Below are 20557 nucleotides of genomic sequence, written 5' to 3'. Positions count from 1 at the left end.
GCTTGGCAACATCTCGGGGACTAAAATAATTAGGACATGCATTAATTTATGACTGACGACAGAGTAACCTGGGAGCTCATCTCTCTCTTATGCAGTTGCAGTTACTGTAGCTATAAGAGTGTAATTACACAAACTAAGACAGCTGAGTACTGACTGCCTTCATCTAATACACAGACAATTCAAACAGGCCCGCCTGCTAGTTCGAGTGGCTTGGCCAGAAGTGAAAACGAGACAGAGAGAGAGAGAGAGAGAGAGAGAGAGAGAGAGAGAGAACTAAATGGGGGAATGGGTGAGGAGAGGAGGAGGAGAGGTGAGGAGAGGAGGAGAGGAGAGCGAGTGCACGTAGGCTGCCTACAAATCACACGCCGCAATCATAAACTCGAGCCATGCGCGCGCTTCATTATATGATTTTCCCACACGCTAGTAAGAGCGTTTCATCGGCTTATCGTGCGAATGAAACTTTTGACAGCCCATCCGGTGCACATTTCGCATCCCCAGCACTACTCGTCGACTTTTCCCTCCACGTCGAGCCCTTCACAGAGCAACGGAAGAGCGCGTGGAGCTGGTGAAACCGCGCGCGCGACCACCTTAAACAGAAACCGCAGGCGCTCGCGCGAGGACTAAGGGGCAAATCTGCTTTCATGGGAAAAGCTCCGTGGACTGTGAGGACAGAGTAAAAGAGGAAAATCCGGAGAATTTCCACAAACCTGACCGGAATAGCAGGCGATTTGTGGCTTGACAATGTAGCTATTGAGCTCTTTCGCGTGTAGCCTAAATGGCTTCTTTGGATTTAGCGGTATGTGGCGAGCTTGAGGCGCAGCGACCGCGACATTTCAGACAAACAACTGAACTGTTCTGGACGAATTCGACTGAAAACACGACCTCGGATTACAACAATTTAAGGTAAATACGACTCTACTGATATACAGACACTGACACGGCTTAGTTTTGGTAAATATTCTGCTCTCCTCACAATAATAGGCTACAACAAACTTCAGCTCATGTGGCTGAACCGCTGCTTCATTATCCACTCTAACTTTACAATTAAAACTTTACACTTAATAACAGCTAAGTACACCGCAGAGAACACCTAGCTAAAAGTGGGGTTTGTGTGCGTGTGTGTGTGTGTGTATATATATATTTTAATTTGACAGATGAAAAACAAACCCAATACATGACTGATCTCTGTGCTGGACCTTCATCCAGGCCAAGACACTGATACAATATAAGGAGTAAGCCAAGTTTGATGTTCAAGAGATCAAGGTTATTAATAAGGTTGAACACATTTGGAGAATACGACCCGATTCAGTCAGTCAGGCACACACCAAACCAACCCAACAGCATGGGACATTGTTGCGTTCATGTCCTTGAACTGGAGACCTACTGTAGCTTTGTCCAACACCTGTGGAAGCACCTCAGTTTCTCAGTGATGAGCAGTCCATCGGAGACGAGTCTTTTGTATTAAAGGGAAGGCCAACGGGGAATCTGTCCTCGAATAATGCATGCAAGCTCACACTTGCGGACCCATATTCACCTGTGTAATTTCCACGCCATTACTCATACTCACGGTAAAACAGGTCACTACTGATGTGCCTGGAAGATTTTCAACCAAATGTCTATATTTATATCAAACAGAATTACAGGTTGAAAGTTGTGTCTGGGGGGAAAAACAAAACAACCTCTAGCAGACAGACATGCAAAGCTCGGATTTGAGATCACGGTGATTATCATCAGACATACTATTTTCAACTCTAATCTTCAGAGACAGGCGTTTTGAAACCCCATTTCATTTCAGGGCTGGAAATCTCTAGTTCTAATCAGATATCAGCAATGCAGACTCGTTTTTTCGTTACACAGAGGACCAAGGAGACTAATAATCCTAGGTTATCTACCAGACATGTTCTTTATCTCCTCCATACTATGTATTACTGCATTTAATTTCTACAGGTCCCCAGGATTGAATACATTTGTCTATTCCTGTGCATTGATATTCAATGTTTTTACCCTCAGCAGTCTCCTGTGCCTTTTGTCTCATCCCTGACCATGTCACTAACCACCTCACTCATTTCCCCAGACTTATTTATGAACTATCACCATCATGCACTAACATTTTATTAGGTCTGTAAAAAGCCAAGGGAATGAATCATTGTCTCTGTACCTCTCATGCCTTCCCTTCCCAATAGGACTCTCGCTGTTTAGTTCCTAGTTCTCTCGGATTATTTCAGAAAACACACACGTTTTATAAACCTTATAGCATACACAATCTTTCCCTCGACTGGAATATTTAAAAATAAAATATGTAGTTGGATGTAATACTTTAATCCAGTGCAAGTCTCCTCATTAGGACAGATTTAATTAATCTGAGCTGTGGATCATGTACTCACAACGATGCCATTACCACATTCCTTAAAGGCGAATGATTTTCATATTAGGAGGTCACTGATCACGGCAGCTTGTAACACCTAAAGCTGCCTGGTGGACTTTTAAAAGACAACTGGCCACAGAGCGCAACCGGCTGAGGATGCAGACATTCAATTGGACCGTAAAGACTGTAATCATTTCTCCCCACAAGTCAATAAGATGAGTAACAGTGTCCTTGGTAGAAATATTGCTTTAAAGAAGAATGTTATTTTACATTTACAAGCATGTAATAACGCCTTGTGTTATAGTCTGGTAGAGTTGTGGACTATATGAATCTATAACACAGTAAAAATGCTATTAAAAAAAAAGTGATCCTGCAAATAAAAGGCATTTTAATAATAGTGCTATCCTTTATAATATACTGGCAGTCCAGCCACAGAGAAAAAAAAAACACTGTCTATCAGCATGTCTGACCTCAATTTTAACATAATTAATTCATGATAAATAAGGCAGTAACACTGTGATTAGTGTATTCCCTATGCTGAAATTTTGAGAATATGCAAAGACAAAGCAAAAAGTAGTAAAACCTTAATGACTTGAGAACAAGACAAACTTGTAATAGGGCGACCTCATGGAAAATGCACAAATGTGCTGGGATGGATAAGGTTATACTCATGTATTCACAAATTTTAAGCAAGGTAAAACAAAGTAAGTGTCCAGTGGTTCATCTGACCTCTTAGGGCACAGCATACAGTCTGTGTATATTAAAATTAAGGAAAACTGAAAAGAAAAAAAAAACCCCAAACAAACAAACAAACAAAAAAAAAACCCACACACAACCCAATCGCAAACAAAGATCACATGTATGTCTAATTTGTTCCTTCATTCTGCACATCAACAGACAAAACAGATACAAATACAGCTGACATGATAAACATAGCCATAGGGACAATGAGTCTACTGCTTATTACAGAAAATAATTAATTAATTAATACTGAAACATCCATTATGCCCAGATATTAGATACAAGTTTGTTATAGCTTATCTGATCCATTTTACAACCAGGATGTAAGGGAATCATTTTATAGCAGATGTCTAACATGTAAATATTCTCTTTCCTCAGCATATTCTAATTTTATGCTTATTAGTATGCTGAGCCGTACTAAAAAGTATAAACCCTATAACCTCTAAGAGTATCTCCTGATATTCGATACAACATTGTATTCTAACAGTGTCCTTGTTTCTCCTTCTGCTCCAGGCATGTTACCTTCACCCCAGGTGTGTTTGTCCACCCTGGTGACGGTGAGCACGATGGCTGTGCTTGACCTCTATCTCCTGGAACAGAGCATGCTGGGACGTGGGAGTAGGGCTTGGCCGGCTGCATGGGCATGCACAGCTGTGGCGCTTGGTGACCTGGGCTTCCTGCTGGCGCTTCGCTTTGTGTCAGCTGGCGTGGCGTCAGAGGCACGCTCACCGCGGCGTGCCTTTGCTAGCGCGCTCTGGTTCCTATTCCTGTCCTTGCTGGAGCTCAAGCTTTTCTTTGTGTGCCAGAACTACAGGCATGAACGGCGGCCAGCCGACCCATTGGCACGCAAGACCCTCACTCTCCTGCTCTCTGTAGGGCTGCCCTCACTTTTTCTAGTACTGACGGGAGCTGAGCACGTAACACCGGCACACAGGAAGCAGGAAGTTCGTGCCGGGCTCCTTTGGGTGGCCCTAGATCTGCTAGATGTGCTGGATCTACAGGCTGGCCTGTGGGAGGAGGCTCAGAGTGGTGTAGTGGTCCCATTATGGGTTGACGGTGTTGTCTTCTTCTACTGCTATGTGCTATTGCTTCTCTTGCCCTGTGTCTCACTCACCGAGCTGGCACTTCCAGGCCTGAGGCGAGCACGCAGGGAGGCTGTGTACCCATGGCTCAGTCTGTTTGCCATCAATGTGATGATGCTGGGACTCAGGGCTGTGGGTGTACTCTGGTACAGGGACCCAAGGATTTCCACAGTGTTTGTGGGGAAGAATGTCCTGGCACTGGTTGTCAAGCTTAGATCAGCTTGGGATATGCACAGGAACGGTAACAGTGGGGGACAGGGGGAAGGGGCCGAGGGTGGAGGGAGAAACCAGAGCTTGGGGATGGATGCAGAGCAAGTGGAGCATGGGCAGGGTGGCACAACTTCATCCACAAGGGACCACACACTCTCACGCACTCATGGCCAAAGCCATACAAGGCTGGATCATGCTGACAGCTCCCTGGGATCTGCCTACATTTCGCAGGAGCTCTAGATGGACAGATCAGCCACTGTGGATACGCAACAATGACGGAATTAATCCTTGGTCACCAGTCATCCCTTCAGTCTTGTTTTGGCCAAAAACAAGTAATAACTCATCTTGTGAGCACACGTTCTACAATTGAGGGTCTGATCCTAATTCACCATCATATGAAGAGAGTCATTTCTGCTATACAGTGCCTTTTCTATCCCTAAAAAATATTTCATTTAACTGCAAAGAATCATTTAGACTGCTTTCCATGTTTAAATACAATAGAAAATCATTAATACAAAATTTTATTGTGTTTTATTATTATTATTGTTTTACTTTTACCGCTGTCTTGGTGTCTTACGCAGATAATATTTGTTTATTCCAAACATTCATTTTCAGCATTAAAAAAAATTAACCTGGTTAAATACCAACGCTCCTTCATTTTTTTACATTGCAATGCTTTATCATAACAGTCTGCATGTTCCAATCATACACATTCTACCCTGTTAGGCCAAATTACACAGTCAGTTATATTTCATCATGTGACATAACTATTTAAAATACAAACCATTATGCTACCACAATAACTAATCTTAGATATACCATAGCCATTCCTGTCTTCATATTTCCACCCTGTTAGGTCTGTGCTTCCTAACAGCGAGGAATATATATAAGGTGTAATAATAAATTAATTTGAATCACATTAAATGTTTTTAAAATGTTTATTACTGTAAATATTATGCATTTTCATACTTTTTTTTAAATTAAATAAAGCTTACATAAACATGTTTGTGTGTTGAGCTAATATGTCTAGCTTATAAACACTGGTAAAAAAAACAAAAAAAACAACAACTGTTCTTAAGTCTGTTATTAGGCAGTCTTTTAAAAAAATAAAAATAAAAATACTGATTATGTGATAGATGAAAATGCATGAAATTGAAACATCTTTCACACCTTAATAATTGCTTTAAGACCCATAAAACAAACATGACAGCCCTGATAGACCAAAGGACACTTAATACATTGTAAAATGTAAGCATTTGATGTATTCACGTAATTTTTACATTTATAGAACCTTATGCCCATGTTCCCAACAGGATGGAATTCAATGAATAGAAAACAGATGTTTTATAAATGAATTCCTCAAGACTATGTGCATAGTAGTGGATTATAAGTGTGCCTAGTAAGGATTTAAAAAAAAGAAATTGCACAAAATTGGTATTCAGACATCAGTCATAACTATGAAGCTATTAATTGTAAATACATTGGGGGGGGGGGGGGGGGGACCAATACTAAATATATAAATATGGGACTATTTTTAATTAATAGTATTGTCAGTTTAAAGCCAACTAAAATGTGTAACCCCCACAGAGGAGAGAGAGCATCTTGATCAGAGATTGTTTTTTTTTTTTTTTTAAATGGATAAAGCTATGAATTAACATGTACTGTAAATATAGCAGATGAGTGTTCGGTCAGCTAATGCTTCAAACCATGGGCATGTTTTCTTTACAGGAAAGCATAGAAAATTAACAAAACCCTTGGCATTATTTTATTAATTCAACAACTCAAAATAGCTCATTTAAAATGCAATGAACTATCTTAAATAACCTATGATTTCATGGCTTAACTAAGGTGCATGAGTAACTGTCTGTGAATGATTTTTTTTTTTTTTAAAAAGCAAAATAATAGGGTGTGTTGGATCAAGTGCTATTTTATAAACTGCCAAATAAAGGGAGAGGAAGCCATATTGTTAAACTAAATGTGATAATTACAACTAGGACTATTCATACAGCAATATACTGGCAATATTGACTCCTGTTAGATGTTTATTTCAGTGCTTGCCATCTTCTAATCCATACATCATATACATCTTTTTTTTTTTTGAACATATTACATGAGACAACAACAACAAAAAAAGTTGGCAGGTCTTAATACAGCCCTCAGACATTACTGTGTTTCTGAACAATGGACATACATGTTTTCACACACAATTTAAAAAAGATGATCACGGAATTATTATTATTATTTTTTAAATGTCCTGAGGTTCAAAACACACCACACGCAAGGAATGACCCAAGAGAAAAACAGGATACAGCTGAGAGATGCAGCAGATTAACCAAGTGCCTTCTTATGAGCAACGATTAAACCTAAGGTTATCGATTCTTTTCACCATAGATTTTTTTTACTCTACACTGTGTAGTGGTAAGCATGGCTCTGAAGCATTAGTACTCATTTAATAAATGTTTTTTAGACACCAACCAATTTCCCCATTAGTCTGGATATAGACTAATGAGACAGCTCTGAGAAATCGGATCAAATCTCTGATCTCATCATTTATAAGAACTACAGCGACTCCCAGGATGCCGTCTTCGGGATTTGCATTGACATATTTGTTCATTTTTAAAGACAGATGCGTCATCTCTGTTTGGGTAAATTAAATTTCACTGTTGTGAAAACACCGTCAGCGTCTGCCCATCATCATCATCCACTGTAGATTATTTAAATGCATTTGAAATGGCATGAAACAAATATATGTGGAGAAAATTACAATAAAAGCTGATTCAATTCAAAGCCCCACATTTATCACAGTTATTATCATCATTATGTTCGGTAAAAAGAGCGGCGTGATTGCTTGTGTAATTATGGCACGAGTCTCATGCGTGTCTGACTGAAATGCCAAGAACAACAAGCCTTAGGAGGTGGTGACACAGTAAGTCATGGCCTGGAGGACTGGAGATTTCATTCAAGCTCCGTCAGTCATCACTAATGCACTCTGCACTTTCCTGCCTCCACACCATACCTCTTATTAACCTAATTAATTAAAATGCTACTTGTTTTGTCAATGGCCTAAGTTTTCACATGCAGCTTCATACACGAGCTCATGTGGCTTACTTTTGCAGGATGGATGAAAAGAACACAAAACAGGATGACAAAATTGAGGGAGTGAGGTTATTCATTACGACGTTATGAACAGGATTGCTTTAAGCGTGCCTCTTCACTGGAGATAGATGAACTGAGGGGGATAAACAGAACCTGGAGAATCACTCTGGTGTTCATCTTTGCCTTATTCTCCATGGCAAATATTTTCATTGTAGAGCATTACCCTAGTGGGCCACATTTAAGATTACTACAAAAAAATAAATAAATCCAGCAGCAAAATTCCTATTTATTCCATTTAAGCATGCACAGCATTGTGCATGTTTGCTGACATTCTGTGATCTGCTTCCAGGCTAGGTGACAGTTTATGAAACACCAATAGTGGCCATTTACCCCTCAGTTCCTTCTACCTTTTGTTTCCATCCTCCATCTGGTTGTAGCAATCTGACTCCGAATCATAATTTATTCACCTCAGCTGAATTTGTCAGTTCCTTCTTCCTTTCTTGTTCTCCTTTTATTTCTCTCATTTGTTTAAGTTTGCTCTCAGGCTGACATGTAGCCTACCGCTATATGTTTACTCTGTCAGGGCTGGTTAGACAGAAAAGAGGAAAACCAAAAAAAAAGCAAGAGGGGGAGATTAAAGGGCCCATGCCTAAAGCTAAAAGGATACTGTGCACAATTTATTTACAGTTTACCACACACACACACACACACACACACACACACACACACACACACACACACACACTGTCACATCAAAGAATAGGCTAACCGTGTTTTGACACACACACACACAGTTTAAACACATGGCATTGCGTCGCTTGACTGCTACTCATTGCATCTCATTTCCAATGCTGAACGCATTCCCCAATGTTAGAAAGCACACTCTGGGGGCCAGGGAAAAGTGCCTTTATAGAGAGGAACGTGGGCTTCGGTTATTGTCATTAAGACAGACAGAAGCTTAATGGCATCATTAGAGTTTCAATTACACTCTTACTTAACTAGGTGTTTTATGTGTAAACAGCTATACGGCAGTGTCAGTATACTACTATATGAAACATCAGTTTCACTGATAGACAGTGGAGAAGAAAGACCAAAGGGAAATGGACCAAAAAAATAAAAAATTCTACCTACCTGTCCCAGGATGGGGCCCAGTGGAGGCCCTGGAGCTGCCTGTCCTGATCGAACAATAGCTCTGATCACACCACCTGCATCCACCTTCTTCACTGCTTTCGCTGCCTTGGATATTTTGGACATCTTCTATGTGTTTGCCTGGACCTTGGCCTCCCTGTTCACAAAGGTAATTTGCTGAGTTCTAATTTAAGGCATTAAACATTCAGTGCTCCACAATCGATACATAACCAGAGGCAAACAGTGTATTACACACCATCTCTCAGGCATGGTTGCTTTGTAGTCTAAGGCTACATTTGCACAGCAGGCAAAAAGTGGACCAAATCTGATCTTTTTCTTCAACATGTGACAGATTTGTTACTTGCATGGCTGTGTGAACAGCAAAAAAAAAACCACAACCCCACATTGAATTATTTACATCAGTGAGATGTTTTCAATTCCGATTTGGGCAACTTTCATATTGTGGTACTGAAATCCGGTACGTATCCGATATGTGGCAGTGTGACCTCTGTCTGAACAGGCAGATTGGAAACATGTGACTTTTACGTCAATCCGACTTGACGTTCATGATCATTTCATTCTCTCAGGAAGGAAAGCTAGACGATAACAGTGAAGGAAGATTTCATTGGGGGGTTAGTGAGGTAACAGACCTCACTGAGATTTGGGGTGATGCTGCTGTACAAACAAAATTAGAAGGCGTATATCGCAACCACTCTGTGTTTGAAGCACTCTCAAATGAAAAGGTAGAACGCAGCCATATGAGAACTTGTCTGCTGCGGTGTCAAAGGAAAGTCAAAGTTTAAAAGCGAAATTGAAAGAAACCAAGGACGTGAATCAAAGCAGCGAAGTAGAGGCTGAATAATGTGCCCATTTTTACAGCGAGCATGAACGCATCACGTGACGTGACACTTGCTCAAGTGTCCGTTTAAGAGTGCGATCTGTCCAGACATAAGCCACGTTGAAAACATAGTTTGAACAGTCTACAAAAAAAACCAACAGATTTGGTCAGTAAATCTGATTTGGGCCACTTTTGCCTGCTGTGTGAATGGAGCCCAAGACAGATGTGGAGCTGGTGTAGGTGAATATGGTTGCAAAGTAAAGAGCAGTGAATGGAAATGGGGATGGAAAGATAAACAGAAAACCCCAGATGTGTGAGGGCTCTTATATGGTGCACACATTCTCTCTCACTCTGATCCATTATAAGCACAGCTCAGGCCCTATAAGGCACAGTAATAACTACAGCAAGGGTGCTAGAGCATGGCTGGAGCAATGCCTGGAGGATTCATTCAAGACTGAATTCAATTGACAGATTCTATCAATTACTTGAAAGATGCAATGGCCTCAACTTTTGTTTGCACAGAGGTTATTTCTCTCTCTCTCTCTCTCACACACACACACATACACACTTTAAGCTCCTTACACACAGATTAATGGGCTACACGTTTGTGAAATCAGTATGGAAGAATGGCTTTGCAAATAGGCTAACGGGATACAAAACCCACAGACTGTCTTAAGTGCTGTTTAATCAGTCACGGTATAGTCACATTAATGCAATGCAAAGCCGTTATAAGAATCCATGACACACTCCACCCGGTAAGAGGGGAAACACACTTTGTAGAAACAGGCACAAGGGACCCGCTTTAAAGCTTTATTGCCACAGATCACAGATCTACGCACAGAAAAGGGACAAAAGCAAGGAAACCCTTTAAAGAGCATCGAGGCAGCACAAGCGTGACCAGGACTGGAACCTTTAATGTGTGTACTGTATAGCACCGAAAAGTGTTCAGTGAAAATACCCATACTTGATTTGAAAAACTTCAAATGCCAGGCACGTCAAGCCCTTTATTTCCATCCCTCTTTACGCTGCAGCTCTAACGCATTTACACTCTTTAAGAAGCGTGTTGCAGGTTGGATCAATTTATTAAGTCAGTCAGAGAGTGAACGCCTGGCAACCTTTCCTCTCCTGTGCAATCTCTATGAACTAGTCAGAATCTGAAGAGTGCGACGACAGCTCGACAACCTGAGCGAAGTAATTTACTGGAAAAAAAAGTGCTATTTGATCTGTTTTTAGAACTTATCTTACCAAGAACCAACGTATGACTTTGTTTTCTTTGATATGGGGACGTTTCCATGCTTGTTTGTTGCTTCACAACACTTCTCTGGTCTTGGAAATAGAACAATAAATAATAAAGAGATTGTTGTTTTCTTTTTCTCCACCAGAACAGCACAGACAGTGGAGTGATCTTCTGTTTAAATGTCAGTCCTCCAATTTCAGGATGTCAGTGTTTATAAAAGCTTACACGTTGTGTAAACAAAACAAAGGGCATTAAAAGACAGTTTGAATGCTGAAGTCCCTATATGACATGGCTTGTTAGATCCGATTTGATTCCGTATGTTGACCGCTTGACTGACTTGCACAACGGCGAAACACCACACCGCCAAATCTAAACAGATCTGACAATAGCTAGCTAAATACAAAGAACAGCAAAGAGATTCATAAGAGCCTTTTTACTTACTCTTTCTGATTGAGAAGCCCTGATAGTGACTAAAGATGGAATCGAATTCTTGTTGATGATCACAAAGTTGCACCTAGATATGATTAATACATTTTTTTTTATTGCTTTCCTGGAAGTGATGAACTAAAAAATTATAACAAAAAGAACATCTCCTCATATGTTTTCATATTGGTATCATATTGGTATCATATTGGTATCCATAACAGGAACGGTCAGATGCAAAAAGCTCTGAAACACCCTTTTGATTTCAGGGGCCCTTACACTCAAATTGTGACTGCCTCATTTTTTAAAATGTAAATAAATTCAAATAAATATTAATTACAGATGTGTTCTTAAAGATTTCGTTAATAATGTACACATGTTCAGTACTGAACAGAGGATTTTAGATGCATATTAGAAATTCCAGTATTTCCCATACATAAGTGATACTTTGGCACTGTGCACAAGTATACAGACAACAAACCAAGTACATTTTATCCTATAAAAAAATTACATTTAACTTATTAATACATTCTGAGAAATCATTGTGCATTGTTTCTAATTTGGCTTTGGCAGGAATGCAGGGAGAGACAGAGCTAAGAAGGGGAGGAACGGAGTGGCAGTAACAAACTAATGAGAAAAAAATGGCAAATGGAGCTGATAAAACATTCTCCGTTCCTGTCAATACTCAGACATTAATTGTTCTGTGTGTTTGATTGCTAGTTAATAACTGGGAAGTGTAAAGATGCCAACAAACTTGGTGGTGGTGGTGGGGGGGGGGGGGGGGCAATGATACACTCCGGTCACGATTTGATTCCATACACCATACTGGCTTCACATTCTGATTCAATTAGAGTCTCAGAATATTTTATACAGAATTTGAAGAAAAAAATGAAGGATTAAAAAGTCTCCCATTTTATTTCTGAAACAAACAATACAAAACAATGTGCATGTTTGTCTGTTTAAAACTAAACTTTATAATGGTTTAAAATTGTGAAAAAAAAGAAGAAAAGAATGAAAAATAAAATAAAATGTACTACAGCTGTACTCCATACCTTAAAAATAAAGAACTTTATAAAATCTAAAAATTTTATTGAATACACAAAAACTCTGAGCTGGCCAAAAATGAATTACTGAACTATAATGAGCTCCCTAGCAGCACCTGATGCATCATTTTAATCAGAAATAGAGCTCCAAAGTGGGCTAAAATGCCAGACTTCCACATTTGACTTCCAGAATTTCCTATTGTTTGAAAGCTACTGAAGAGCTCTTTTTAACAGTTATATCATGGTTGTGTAACCATATAAACTATAAAGTGTGTCAATCATTGTGATCTGGTCACTTCACAAGTGCAGATGATTCCTGGTTTTGGTGTAGGCTCTCCATGAAAGAATGAACAATACAAACAGTGCAACTGTATTAGATGCATAATTAACTGAATGCTGATTTTCACTGTGTGAATAGCACATTGCCACAGTGCACAGTCATTTTGAGAAGTTACCAAGTTACCTGCACTTCTGTATTTTCAGGTACAGGTACAGCCGGTCAGAGCCTAATATTAGGGGGGCTGTCATTTTCGTTGTGGCAACAGAATAAAGAGGAATAAAAGTAACATAAAATGTGGCAAATAAAATGAACACGCTCCGATTTTGTTCACTATTTTCTCCTGCTCATGATTCAAGGAAATGATGGAGAGCTCCAATTACCTCCAATACCTTTGTGCCATCTATTTTGGCACAAAACTTGCAGACTTCTGTTAGCTAGCTGAAGATGAATTAAAATTCGAACTTTGAATATTTGAATTTAAGATATAAATGAATAATGAATGAACTATAAATAACAAGCATAAAAAATTCACATTATTGTATTACAGTCCGTTATATTTATAGTTTTGGTTCTGTGGTTCTATTTTATTTATGTTTCATTGATTTAGGATACATAAATATACATGATCTTTTATTTATTCATTTATTTTCTTAAAACATATCCAAACATTGAACAGGTTTTTAAGCTCTAATATGAGCGCTAAATACAAGCCCAATTCCGAAAAAGTTGGAACAGTATGGAATATGAAAACAAAAAACAAAAATATAGTCAATTGAAAACTCAATTCACCCTGTACTATACTGAAAACATTATTTGATGTTTTATTTTGTGAATTTAATTTATTTTTGAAAATATACACACAGTCATCAATTTTTAAATGAAACACACTCCAAAACAGTCGACTGTCTAACACTGTGTAACATCACCTTTTCTTTTAATAACACTTATTACTCATGACGGTTTTTAAGACAGTGATGTTTGAGGGATCGGAGATCACGCGCATTCAGAAGTGGTTTTCAGCCTTGTCCTTTACGCACTGAGATTCGACCGGATTCCTTGAATGTTTTAATTATATTGTGCAACGTAAAGAAGGTGAAATGCCCAAAATCCTACTGGTCTGTCTTTGGGGAATGTTGTTCTCAAAGCGTTGGATTATTCGCTGACGCATCTGCTGGCAGACTGGCGAGCCTCGACCAATCCTTGCTCTTGAAGGACTAGGCCTTTTTTGGAGGCTCCTTATATACTATGATTAGACAATCGCCTCACCTGTTTCACATCACCTTCTTATTTCAAGTTGTCACATCGCTATTAGTCCTAAACTGCCCCTGTCCCAACTTTTTTGGAATGTGTTGCATGCATCAATTTAATCAAAACGTTTACCTTCAAAAACTATGCAGTTGATTAAGTAAAACATCAAGTACCTTGTCTTTATACTTTTTTGTTTAAATACAAGTCGAAGCACATTTACAAATCACTCCCCTTTTATTTTTATTAGCATTTCCCATATTGTCCCAACTTTTTCAGAATTGGGGTTGTAAAAGTACTTTAGATCATACTGCTTTTCTCTTGACTTTATTTACATATGTGGCCTTGTAGTAATCCAAAACTAATCAGATTACATTACTTTCATATTGTGATATTTGAATGATATTACTGATGACATTTTTTAGGAAGTAATTTGTAACTGCAACGGAATACATTTTTAAAGTAACCCACCCAACCCTGATATTATCATTATATCAGTGGCATAAAATGGTCTTAAAATGACAATAATATCTTTTATCGAAATTATTTCTGGGACAATATATCGTCCAACAAAAGTAGTTATCGTGACAGGCTTATATGTTGGTTTACATATTATTATACTGCTTTAACATAATTCTGTCACCCACTACTGAAAAATAAGCAAATAAGCAGCCTAATCAGCTGTTTAATTCATTTCTCAGATGAAGATAATGAAGTTTAGATAAAAGGTAATACCTAAATCTCATCAGTACAAGCAAGAACAGCAGCATTTGATTTATAGCCCAGAGACCAAAAATGACTAAGAAAGACACAACTCTTGCCACAAAGTGCTTTATGCAGCATTTGCATATATAGGATTTACAACCTGGCATTTTGAAAGCCAGCCAGTTCATCAGGTTTCTCCCTCTATTGATATATTTATTTTCAGTTTGAAACAAATTGAACTTGCACACATGGGAAAACAGCTTTGTTTAGACCCAAGAATAACCAATTTGTAAGACCTGCTGAGCAAGGCATTTGCACCCCCCTCCCCCTCCCACCCACAAAATAGGTTGGATTTGTTACAATAAATAATATAGAAAAGTATAGACTACTAAAATTGGCTACTCATGCATCACAGAAAGTGTTCATGTGGTAAATTACTAGGTGAGCAGTATTATTAATGATGAAGGTTTAAAAAAACAAAAAAGCAAACCAAATGGTGCACAGAATTTACTACAATCACAATCTGGCTACTTGTTTCTCATACTTTTGCATCAGTTTTAAGAATGCAGCAAAACCTGCACTGGTGAAGAATATGCTATTTTTCCAGAGGTAAAATGCAGCCTTTTATCTTGTTGACAAGAATGGAATTTCAGTCCTTGCAACAGAGTCATGTGAAAAAATAAGTACACCCCATGGAAATTGTTGGCTTTTTTGACAAATGGACACACAAATATTTCATCCTCTTTGAGCAAAAGGAAGTTGATCTATTTGAACAAAGCCACAAGGAAAAATAGTTCTTTCAATCCTTAATTCAACAGAAATATCAATAGACGTGATATCCTTCTGTGGAAAAATAAGTATCATTTCTTGAAGTCATTTTGCATAATTGTCCACCAGGCTTGCTGGAATTTTTGACCACTCTTCCATGCAATATTCTTTCAGATGCAAGATGTTTGAGGGTTTTCTTGCACGTATGGCCCGTTTCAATTCCCCCCCACAACATTTCAATGGGATTCAAATCTGTGCTTTGTATAGGCCATTCCATAACCCTCCATTTCTTCTTTTTGAGCCATTAATTGGTGGATTTGTAAGTGTGCTTAGGATCTTTACCCTGTTGAAATGTCAACTTTCGGTTCAACTTCAATTTTCAGACAGATGGCATCACATTATTTTCAAGCACTCTGTGATATGATGCAGACTTCAGAGTTGAATCAATGAATGCAAACTGTCCCTGATGCAGCAAAGCAACCCCAAACCATAACATTTCCACCACCGTGCTTCACAGTTAGTATGAGGTGCTTCACCTGAAAAGCTGTCTTTGGTCTGAGCCAAACATGTCTGTTCTTACTGTGGCCAAACAACTCTATCTTTGATTCATCTGTCCAGAGCACATTATTCCTATATGCTCATTGGCCAACTGTAGTCTTGCAAAGGCTTTTTCCTGGCACGCCTCACATGCAGCTCAAATTTGTGCAATCTCTTTCTGATTGTAGAAGTATGCACTTTGACACCAACAATTGCAAGACTTACTAGCAGATCCTGTGATAAAATCTGCTCTTGGGCTGAATTTGCTGGGACGGCCAGCCCTGGACAAATTGGCAGTCGTTTGAAATCTGTGCCATTTGTATATTTTCCTTACAGTGGAATGATGTATTTAAAATAATTTGGAGATCTTTTAAAAACCCTTGCCAGACTCATAATCATCAGCAATCTTTTTTCTGAAGGCGTTACAGAACTCTTTAGATCTGGGCATGATGACACCACACACCTCAATAGCAAAGAGAACACCACACACTAGATATGAGAGGGGTATAAATAAGACAGGTTCCACCTGCACTCCCTAAGCAGGTTCTAATCACTGACACCAAATCTTGAACACCTGTATCTACAGGTGTGATAAATGTAGGGGTGTACTTACTTTTTCCATGTGACTGATCTGTTTATTTTTTTTTGGTAATTTAAATTGTGAAAATTACTACAAAATGTCAATTTTATGTCATTTGATAGCGTGAAACACCTTTATTAATAGGCACTGTTTCAAAGAGCATCAAATGTTTGCTTGTCCAAATAGGTTAAAAAAACCCCCCAACAATTTCCATGGGGTGCACTTATTTTTTTTTCACATGACTGTATATTGTGTATAATTGTATGTACTTGCAGGTATTGCAAAAAGGTTACATCGATCAGCCATAACATTAAAACCACCTGTCAAATATCGTGTAGATCACTCCACAAGACCCCTGGAGGTATGTTGCGGTATCTTGCACCAAGACATTATCAGCAGCTCTTTTAATTCTTGCAAGTTGCGGTGCTTTCTCTTCCCCAAATAAGTGATGCAAGCACACATGCCGATGTAAAAGAAACTGTGATTCATCAGAGCAGGCCACCTTCTTCTATTGCTCCATGGTCCTGTTCTTATGCTCATATGCCAAATGTAGCTGCTTTAAGCAGTGGACAATTTGTGCTACAGTAGCTCTTCTGTGGGATCAGAAGTGATGGGCTTGCCTTCACTCCCCATGCACATCAATGAGCCTTGTGTGCCCATGACCAATCACTGGTTCACCTACTGCCCTTCCTTGGACCACTTTTGGCAGGTGCTAATGACTCCATACCTGCAACACCCCACAAGACTGGCTGTTGTGGAGATGCTCTGAACCAGTCGTCTAGCCGTCACAATTTGATCCTTGTCAAAGTCTGTCAGATCCTTACGCTTGCCCATTTTTCCTGCTTCCAACACATCGACTTCTACATTACTCCCTTCTACTACGTGCATTATTTCTTTTGAAGATGATGTAGCTAACCATTTTTGCAAGAACACATTACTGTAGGAAAATGCATAAAAGAAACCTGAAACAAAAATGATAAATGAAAAGTCCCTCTTTGTGAATTTCTTTACACTAATGAGAATGGATGTTTGCTGTGAAGCGTGCATGCGAAAATAATAAAAGGTAAACTTGGGTGATTAATGGGAATTTTTTTTTTTTTTTGCACTCATTGTTTCACTTTATGAGTAGTCATTTGTATAAAATAGTGCCAACATGATGTGTAAACATGCGACGTCAATGCTGACATAATAGACCTTTCAGGCTGCGCAAATAAAAAATAAAAACGCATGCTTTTAGCCATAAGTATTTTATCAAAGAAATATATAACTATGCTTTATGTTTACCTGTTCTACATTTTTTCCCAAATGTACTCTACCTAGCTTTAAAACTCTCTTGAAGGTTTCTTCATCATATAATACCCATAACTTAAAAACAGGTTTGAAATGTAAAACTTTCATTAGAACAAATCAGACTGACAATTTAAACCAGAATAATAACCGAGATCAGTCTTGAAAGCAGTACATTGTAGAATTGTGTTTAATTAAATGCTCCAAACTTTGTTGTGTTCTGTTCTGGATCATAAATCATGCCCACGAAGTCACTGCATGGGCATAGAAACAGCTGTGACAGACAGATTTGAATTTTTTTTTTTTTTTTTTTTTGTACTGAGCTTCAGGGAATGAGCCAACCTTTTAACACAGCTTTAGTTCCTGTATAACTACCCAGGAGGAACACCATCCAGGAAAGATCACTCAATTAACTTTTCAATATTTATCATAGGATAGGTGGACCTGCCCTTAAGCCTGCATGTAGCCTTTATTGCATGGCTGGTTATGTATGGATATGTGTACCTCAAATGCAGCTGTGATGCCCACCACTTATAAAAAGGCTAATGAAACTAAACTCCACACTGCTTCGTACTGCAGCCCATCTTTTATAAGCCACAGAGTCCACAGAAACATCACAATTCAAAGAGCACAGCAGTATATTAGTATTCTGTTCACTGATCCAGAAGTTGCATATTGATAGTGGCGGATATGTGGGAGGGTCAATGAAGTGCCCTGAAGAACTCCTCCTCATCACAGGTGAAGTTTGTGAGAATTTTTAAAAAAAGAAAAAATCACCCCTACAACAATTTTCCATTCACAAACCCCACTGCAGCAATTTTCCATTCCCACCTACGGTCAATTAGCTCTAAAATAAAAAGCCTCTACACCCTGAGCCACCAGGCCACAGAAACCACTACTTGCTCTTGGAGGTCACGTAATATTGATTTCACCAATTAACAACCCATTTTATGTTCTGATAGTGGCACCTTCTAGAACTGCACAGTTAAATAGCATTATACTGTAGCACTGTTGAATACTTAACTCTGTTTGGTCAGAAAGTGTTGAATAATTTTCTAACAGCGAGGCAAAGCATAGGTTTATATTAACGTTCTTGTTCTACTACTTTATCATTTCTATAGCAACAACTTACACTGGGACTTGTACGGCAGCCGCTCCACATAAACAGATTAACGGGTATAATTGGGTCAATGACAAATTAAGCTTCCAAAAGGAATTACATTTTTTTTTTTTAAAAAATGGATGTAATGCATATTTTTGATTGTGAAACAATGACTACGTTTACATTGACAGCAATAACCTAATTATTGGCATTATTCTGAATAAGACAATATAGTGATTAAGGTGTTTACTTAAGTTGCTTTTAGAATATTCCTTTCATGCTCCCGTTTTACATGTTATATAACAGAGAGATTAACAGCACTAGTCATTACGTCCCCACGCCACGGCGTCCGATGTTCCCTCCAGAATTTCACGCATCAATATACAGTTGGTCTTCGTTATGGTACCATATACAGTTTTGAGTGTTTTTATTTTAAATTTTTATGAACGCTTCAAGTGCAGTTAATTATTTGTCATGCTGTACGTGCAAATAGACGACTGCTTGAAACTGTGGGCTGTGTCCCAAACCGCGTACTTAACTACTATGTAGTAGCTGAGATACATGTATTTCAACTACTATACACACACACACACACACACACACACACACACACACACACATGTATTTCACCTACTATACAGTAGGTAAGTATGCGGTTTCGGATGCAGCCGTGCTCTCGTTTGCCATAGAACGGTAGCACTGCCGTGTGCGTACGTGTCCTGTCGCAAAATGCGGTGAAAACTCCCACACGATGTTAACAGAGTGATTAAGGTGTGCACATGTCTATAATGCACATCGATAATGCGACTAAAACACGTCTTAATTCGATTTGTGTTTACTTAGAGTATGACTTTAATTGGATTAAGGTAATTAAAAATTGCTGCTTACATGGTAGTTTCTTAATCAGAGCATTGTCTTAATCGGGTTAATATTGGATTATTGTTGTCCATGTAAACGCACTGAATGTGTTGAAACAAGTCTCATTTGTTAAATAACATTTCAAAAGTGGGTTTTTTTTTTTTCAAAACTCCTTCAATTGTGATTTCTCTACTTTCCGGTTCCCTATGCATACATCATTAATGAAACTGGCCAAATCTCAGGACTCCTTATACACTTATTGATCTGTAGATAAAAAGCAACCAGGTCATACGATCATCATTACAGAGCCTTTTAGGCATACTAATTCTCTAATTTCTGAGCAGACCATGACTCACTGGTCACTTGGTTAACTGCAGGTACAGTGTATAAAACCTTCTGCTGTCATAAATGCTTTTTCCCTTTTCAAATACCCATTGACTGACGCAGACATACTGAATGTTAATGTGTAGGGTTCATAGAAGTCAAGGCAGAGTTTCCCCAAGAGGATCGTAGCCCAAAGATCATTGTTAAATGGTAGAGCCATCTCACAAGAACCACTAATTAATTGGTATCTCCAAATATCTACCAATATTTACACTTTGCTGACTTACACCCATCCTTGTCTGTATACCCAAAGATTGCTGAAATTTATAATTAATGTTGCTCAATGTAAGCTTATATATATATATATATATATATATATATATATATATATATATATATATATATATATATATATATATATATATATATATTACACTCACAGGATTTGATATGTTATTGTCAGCAAGACGTTATTTCATAACGAGTTCTGCTATGGCCCCTCCTCCCATATGGATTGCTGCAAACTTCTACACAGTAATGACATCGCTGATGTACTGACATACTAATTAGTACTGCAGTATGCAATCTGAGACAGAGTCACAAAGGGCCTCTATTGTGACTACCAGTTACTGAATATTAAGTAGAATTCAAACACTCTTGCACTCAATACAAACTTCCACTTTCCATTGTATGTCCTGTGGTGTGGAC

At 38.6% G+C, this 20557-nt stretch overlaps 2 protein-coding genes across 2 annotated transcripts in view; one reads left to right on the top strand and one right to left on the bottom strand.

Moving 5' to 3' along the window:
• Positions 1 to 20557, bottom strand: part of mrpl11 (mitochondrial ribosomal protein L11) — a 45881-nt gene that overhangs the window by 17150 nt on the left and 8174 nt on the right. Inside the window, exon 2 of the mRNA XM_053630751.1 lies at positions 8626 to 8779. Within this exon, the coding sequence (XP_053486726.1) occupies positions 8626 to 8748 (123 nt within the window). The 5' untranslated portion in view covers positions 8749 to 8779. The remainder of the gene's footprint in view (positions 1 to 8625; positions 8780 to 20557) is intronic.
• Positions 3474 to 4865, top strand: tmem265 (transmembrane protein 265). Its single transcript, XM_053630750.1, has one exon. The coding sequence runs from the start codon at positions 3622 to 3624 to the stop codon at positions 4636 to 4638; it is 1017 nt and encodes a 338-aa protein (XP_053486725.1). The 5' UTR covers positions 3474 to 3621; the 3' UTR covers positions 4639 to 4865.

The sequence above is a fragment of the Ictalurus furcatus genome, chromosome 8 (assembly GCF_023375685.1).
Source record: "Ictalurus furcatus strain D&B chromosome 8, Billie_1.0, whole genome shotgun sequence".
Classification (NCBI taxonomy): domain Eukaryota; kingdom Metazoa; phylum Chordata; class Actinopteri; order Siluriformes; family Ictaluridae; genus Ictalurus; species Ictalurus furcatus.
This window is presented reverse-complemented; position numbering and strand designations above follow the sequence as displayed.

What these genes read in the sequence shown, in the direction of transcription:
- tmem265 (XM_053630750.1), top strand. Translation starts at nt 3,622, where the DNA reads ATGTTACCTTCACCCCAGGTGTGTTTGTCCACCCTGGTGACGGTGAGC.